Source organism: Palaemon carinicauda, chromosome 10 (assembly GCF_036898095.1).
Source record: "Palaemon carinicauda isolate YSFRI2023 chromosome 10, ASM3689809v2, whole genome shotgun sequence".
Taxonomy (NCBI): Eukaryota; Metazoa; Arthropoda; class Malacostraca; order Decapoda; family Palaemonidae; genus Palaemon; species Palaemon carinicauda.
The window spans coordinates 142,374,545-142,383,573 of NC_090734.1; the positions used below are offsets into that span (position 1 = coordinate 142,374,545).

Consider the following 9,029-nt stretch of genomic DNA (forward strand, 5'->3'; position numbering starts at 1 on the left):
ACAAACTTATGCAATATACACATTCATGCACTCATACACTATACACACTTATAAAATATACACACTTATACACTATACACATTTATACACTTATACACTATACACTGTACACACTTATACACTATTCACACTTATACACTATACACACTTATACTCTTATACACTTATACACTATATACTCTACACACTTACACACACTCATACACTTATACACCTATACACTATACACACTTATACACTTATACACTATAAACTATACACACTAATACACTATACACACTCATACACTATACACACTTATACACTTATACACTATAAACTGTACACACTAGTACACTATACACACTTATATACTTATACACTTATAAACAATACACTATACACACTTATAAACTATACATAATTATACACTATACACACTAATACACACTTGTACACGTATACACACTTATACACTTATACACTTATACACACTTATAACCACTTATACACTTATACACTATACAATATACACTATACACACTAATACACTATATAAGCTTATACACTTATACACTCATACACTATACACTATATGCACTTATACACTATACACACTTATACACTTATACACACTTATACACTATACACACTTATACACTTATACACTTATTCACACTTATACACTATACAGACTATACACTTATACATTTATACACTATATACTATACGCTATACACACTTATACACTATACACATATAAACTATACACACATATACGCTACACACTTATACATTTATTCCCTTTACACTATACACCCTTATACACCATACACTATATACTATACACACTTTTACACTATACACACTTATACACAATACAAACTTATACACTATACACATTATACACTTATACACCTTTACACTTTTACACTATACACTTTACACACTTATACACTAATACATTATTCACTTATACACTATACACACTTCTACACTTATACACTCTATACTATACACACTAACACACTATCCACACTCATACATTATACACTATACACACTTATACACTATACACACTTATACGCTTATACACTTATACACTATACACACTTATAGACTTATACACTATGCACTATAAACACTTATACACTATACACTATAAACAGTTACACATTACACACTTATACACTTTCACACTTATACACTTATACACTATACACTATACACAATTATAACCTTTTACACTTATATACCTATACACTATACACTATACACACTTATACACTATATATTATATACTATACACGCCTATACACTATAAACTATAAACACTTATACATTATACACTATACACACTTATACATTATAAACACTTATACACTATACACACTTATGCACTATACACAATTATACACTTATACACTATACACCATACACACTTATACACTATATACTATACACACTTATACACTATACACACTTATACACTTAAACACCTATACAATATACACTATACACACTTATAAACTTATACACTTATTCAATACACACTAAAACACTTATACACTTTACACTATACACAATTATACACTATACACACTTTTGCACTATACACTTATACACTTCACGCTATACACACTTATACACTATATACTATACACACTTATACACTATACACACTTATACACTTATGCACTTATACAATATACACTATACACACTTATACACTATACACTATACACACTTATACACTATACACTATACAACCTTATACACTTATACACTCATACACTATACACGCTCATACACTATACACACTTATAAACTTATACACTTAACACTATACACACTTATACACTCATACACTATATACACTTATACACTATACACGCTAATACACTTATACACTTATACACTATACATTATAAATACTTATACACTTATAAACTATACACTATACACTATACACACTTATACATTTTACATACTTATACACTTATACACCTTACACCATACACACTTATACACTATACAATATACACACTTATACACTTATACACTTATACACTATACACTATACAAACTTATATACTATATACACTTGTACACTTATATATAATTATACACTATACACTCTTATACACTTATACACTTATAGACACTTATACACTATACACTATACAATATACACACTTATACACTTAAACACTTATAAACTATACACTATACATACTTATACACTTATACACTATACACTATACAATATACACACTAATACACTTATACTCTTATACACTAATACACTATACACACTTATACACCTCTACACTATACACTATATGCACTCATACACTATACACACTTATAAACTTTTACACTATACACTATACACACTAATTCACTATACACACTTATACACTTATACACTTATATACTTATAAACTATACACAATATATACTTATACACTATACACACTTATACAATTATACACTAATACACTTATACACTATACACTCCTATACACTTATACACTAATACACTATACACTTTTAAACTATACACTATATACACTTATACAATATACACACTTATACACTTATACACTATACACACTAATTCACTATACACAATTAAACACTTATACACTTATACACTATACACTATACACACTTATACACTCTACACATTTATACACTTATACACTTATACAGTATACACACTTATACAATATACACTATACACTCTTAGACACTATACTCACTATACACTTATACACTTATAAACTATACACTATACACACTTTTTCACTATACACACTTATACACTTATACACTATACACTATACACACTTATACACTTATACACTTATACACTTATACACTATACACACTTAGACACTATACACACAATATACTTATACACTTATACACTACACTATACACACTTATACATTATACACACTTATACACTATACACATCTACAAACTTATACACTTATACACTATAAACACTTATACACTTATACACTTATACACTATACACACTTATACAATATACACACTCATACACTTATACACTATACACTCTTATAAAATATACACACTTATACACCATACTTACTTATATACTTATACACTTATACACTATAAACTATACACACTCATACATTTATACACCTATACACTATACACACTTATACACTATACACTTATACATTTATATACTATAAACTATACACACTAATACACTATACACACTTATACACTATACACACTTATACACTTATATACTGTAAACTATACACACTAGTACACTATACACACTTATGCAATTACACACTTATAAACTATACAGTATACACACTTATAATCTATACACACTTATACACTATACACATTAATACACACTTATACACTATACACACTTGTACACTTATACAGAATTTTACACTTATACACTTATAAACACTTATACACACTTATACACCTATACACTATACACTATACTCTACACACACCAATACACTATACACACTTATACACTTATACACTTATACAAACTTATAAATTACACAAACTTATACACCTATACACCTATACACTATACACACTCATACACTATACACACTTATACACTACACACTTATACACTTATACACTATACACTATACACACTTATACACTATATACTATACACACTTATACACTATACACAATTATACACATATACACTATACACTATACACAATTATACACTTATACACTATACACTTATACACTATACACACATATACACTTATGCACTATTCACTATACACACTAATACACTATACACACTTATACACTTATACACTTATACACTATACAAACTTATATACTATACACACTTATACACTTATACACTATACACTATACACACTATACACACTTATACACTATACACACTTATATACTATACACTATACACAATTATACACTATACACACTCATACACTTATACACTATACACACTTAAACACTATACACACTTATACACTTATACACTTATACACTTATACACTATACTCAATACACACTTATTCAATTATACACTATACACTATACACACTAACACACTTATACACTATACACACATATACACTTATACATATATACACTATACACTATACACACTATACACTATTCACACCTATACACTATACACACTTATACACTATACACAATATACACTTATACGCTTATACACTATACACACTTATACACTTATACACATATACACTATACACACTATACTCAATACACACTTATACACTATACACACTTATACACTATACAGACTTATACACTTATCACTATATACACTTATATCATATACACTATACCCACATATAAACTATACACTATACACACTTATACACTATACACTATACAAACTTATACACAATACACACTTATACACCATACACTATACATTATACACACTTATACACTCATACACATATACACTATACACTTATACACTATACACACTTATACACTTATACACTTATACATTATACAAACTATACTCAATACACACTTATACACTATACACACTTATACACTATACACACTTATACACTTATAAATTATACACTTATAAACTATACACTATACACTATACACACTTACACACTATACACACTTACACACTATACACACTTACACACTATACACTATACAAACAAATACACTATACACTATATGCTATACACACTTATACACTATACACTATAGACACTAATACACTATACACACTTATACACTTATACATTTTTATACACTATACACACTTATTCACTATACACACTTATACACTTATACACTATACTCTATACACACTTATACACTATATACTATACAAAATTATACACTATACACACTTAAACACTTATACACTTATACAATATACACTATACACAATTATACACTTTACAAACTACACACTTATACACTATACACACATATACAATATACACATTTATGCACTATACACACCTGTACACTTATACACTATACACTATACACAATTATACACTATATACTATACACACTTATACACTATACACACTTATACACTTATACACACTTAACCCATTTACACACTTATACACTTATACACTATACACTATACACACTTATACACTATATACTATACACACTAATACACTATACACACTTATACACTTATACACTTATACACTATACACTATACACACTTATACACTATATACTATACACACTTATACACTGTACACACTTATACCCTTATACATTTATACAATATACACTATACACACATATACACTATACAATTATACACTATACACTATACACACTTATACACTATACACTATACACACTTCTACACTATACACACTTTACACTTATACACTAATACACTTATACACTCTAACCACTTATACACTAATACACTATACACTATATACACTTATACACTTTACACTATACACACTTATACACTATACACACATATACACTATACACACTTATGCACTATAAACACCTATACACTTATAAACTATACACTATACACTCTTTTACACTTATACACTTATACAATATGCACAATACACACTTATACACTATACACTATACACTATACACACTTTTACACTTATACACTTATACACTTATACACTATACACCTTTATACACTATACACTATACACACTTATACACTATATACACTATACACTATACACTATACACTATACACTCTTATACACTTATACAGTATACACTATACACACTTATACACTACACTATAGACATTTGTACATTTTACACACTTATACACTTATACACTATACAGTATACACACTTATACACTATATACTATACACACTTATACACTTATACACTATACACTATACACACTTTTACACAATACATAATTATACACTATACACTATACACACTTATACACTATACACTATACACACTTATCCACTATACAGGATACACACTTATACACTAAGCTCTTGTACACTTATACATAATTACACACTATACACTATACACACTTATACACTATACACTATACACACTTATACACTATACAATATACATACATATAAACTATATACACTTATACACTATACAAACTTATACACTTATACACTTATACACTTATAAACTATACACTATACATACTTATACACTATACACACTTATACGCTTATACACTCATACACTTATACACTATACACACTTATACACTTAATATACACATACACTATACACTATATACACTTATACACTATAGACACTTATACACTTATACACTATGGGGTGTCTGCCGTTTATGGGGACAGGGATATCTTTCTTATTACTAGCCGAATCGTATTTCATTATGGGGTTGATGTTCTTTACAATTTTCTAACTTACCATAATATGATGTTAATTTATCGTTTTGACTAATAACACAATTTACCTTTACCACGGCAATATTTTCTAAGTTCAGCATGGTCCGTACGCAAGTCACGGGTAGCTCCTGCTTAGTTTCCAACTTTCCCGATAGACAGAGCCCGTGTCATCCCAGTCTAAGAAACGTTCGGTTTTACAAATTAATACTGTCCCGTCAATTTACATATTTACCCCTTAGTTAAGTATGTAGTTTATAAGGACACGTCATGTTTAGTGACATTTGATACTGCTTGGATATTTATCATGAAATGTTATGTTAGAAAAAGGCCGTTACAATGCGTCGTACGCTGAAGCCACGGCCAACTTACTCGGTCGTAAAATTTCCCGCAATCATTGTTTCCTGCCTGATTATAATAACACCCGTTTGGCGGCGCTCGATTCGCATATCAGCTGGTCGCGCAAGCATGAACAGTTTTCGATGTTCGTACGTATGTTTTCGCTAATTCCAACAATTCTCATTTTAATCTCTTGTTAAGATTGTTATTTCTTTCGAAATCGTCCCAAAATTATGCTGAATACTATTTTGTTTTATATACAAACAAAGGTTAGGTTATCCAGCATCTAGTTTAGATATTTCGTCAGATAAAGCCAGTGTCAAACAAAGCAACCGAACTAACCCTTTCGTGGGCCGCGTGATTTCAAATTTTTAATCCCCCCCCCATGACCCGAGATTGACCTACAGCCGACCCTTTCCAGCTCTAACCGCCGTGATGGATAGACCTGTTCCGTATAGTTTCTCTGTGAGTGATATTTTCGAGTTTATCTCCAGTATTGATCAGCTTGATGCAATTAAGACTCTCGGAGTTTTACAGCTACATGATTTCACTCGTGTTACCCCCGAATTCTTTCACTATTTATTTCGAGAAGGCCTCTTAGGGGATTTTAGAGGTACATGTAAAAAGTGTAAAACAGGTGATGTGGCCCTCATGCGTGATGGCTGCAATGTGGGCAATGGAAAATCCAATTATTTCTGGAGGTGTAGGAACCGCAAGTGTCGCCGAAAGTTCACAATGCGGCATAAATCATTCTTTGAGGGCTCACACCTCGAAGAACGTGATATCATTCTCCTCACGTGTTGTTGGGTTCATCGTTGGCCTCAATACTGTGTTGAATTGAAGATCGAACACCTTGGTTCTCACACTCTCGTTGACTGGTACAACTTTTGCCGAGGAGTGTGTGAACAAGTGTTGATTTTGGACAATAAGAAAATTGGTGGACCAGGGCACATTGTGGAAGTGGACGAGAGCAAGTTCGGCAAGAGGAAGTATAACATCGGGCATGAAGTCGAAGGAACCTGGGTCTTTGGGGGCATTGACCGGGAAACACGCGAGACCTTTTTCAAAGTGGTTAAGAAACGTAACGCGGAAACGTTGATCTCGGCGCTCAAAGAGCACGTTCTTCCCGGGACCACTATCATTTCCGATTGCTGGAAAGGATATGGCAAAGTCAAAGACCATGATTTTAAACATTTTACTGTAAACCACAGTGTTAACTTCGTTGATCCTAATGACCCGACCGTACATACGAACACTATAGAATCGCAATGGCGGGTTCTCAAAAGGAGCGTGCTACTAAGATTTGGTACCCAGAAATCGTTGTACGAAAGCTATTTCGCGGAGTACTGTATCAGGAAGCGATATATAGAAAACTCCGTATGTCCGTTCAGGGCATTTGTACATCTCATCAAGCGCGTGTACCCGCTCAAAGCCAGTCCTCTCTACTTGCCGATTCCCTCTAACGTTCGGCCAAGTAACGTTCGTCCATCCAGCAGCCGTTCTTCAGCTAACGACGCCCGACCTTCCACTAGTCGCAAAAGGTCAAGTCCTCCTCCAAGTAACGTTCGTCCATCCAGCAGCCGTTCTTCAGCTAACGACGCCCGACCTTCCACTAGTCGCAAAAGGTCAAGTCCTCCTCCAAGTAACGTTCGTCCATCCAGCAGCCGTTCTTCAGCTAACGACGCCCGACCTTCCACTAGTCGCAAAAGTTCAAGTCCTCCTCATAATCCTCCACCCCAGAAGAGGTTGAAGGACCAAGAACCGGAGGATTTTGGTTTTAGCGATTACGAAATTTAAGGTAAGCCTGAATAACCTAGAATATGATCATGTGGATTAGATATAATTTTGAGTGCTGCCCAAAGCTTCTTTTCTGTAGGTGAGAGACTTACGAAGGGGGTCCGGGGGCTTGCCCCCGGGTAGGGGTAGTGACCTGGGAACTACTAGGATTGGTTAGGTTTGGTTTGTGGGGTTTGTATGTTAGCAACAGTGTTTGGGGGGTCGCAGGGGGGCGTCAGCCCCCCCGTTTAGTTCACGATGAAGGTAAGGACATGGCTTGTAGGACAGGTTAGGAGGGGAATTTTGGGTTAGTTGTCCATTTTTCTCGCACATTTCCGACATCCATGAACCTTCGGTTTTACAATTTAATACTGTCCCGTCAATCTACATATTTACCCCTTCGTTAAGTTTGTAGTTTTAAAGGACACGTCATAATATCATTCGGTTTTACAATTTAATACTGTCGCGTCAATCTACATATTTACCCTTTCGTTAAGTTTGTAGTTT

General features: G+C 32.5%; 1 protein-coding gene across 1 annotated transcript; it reads left to right on the top strand.

Annotated features, from left to right (window-relative positions):
• The first annotated feature begins 6,916 nt into the window (after nucleotides 1-6,916).
• Nucleotides 6,917-8,543, top strand: LOC137648299 (uncharacterized). The gene has a single exon (XM_068381228.1). It carries the CDS (start codon nucleotides 7,182-7,184, stop codon nucleotides 8,541-8,543), a length of 1,362 nt encoding a protein of 453 aa, XP_068237329.1. The 5' UTR covers nucleotides 6,917-7,181.
• The last annotated feature ends 486 nt before the right edge of the window (nucleotides 8,544-9,029 follow it).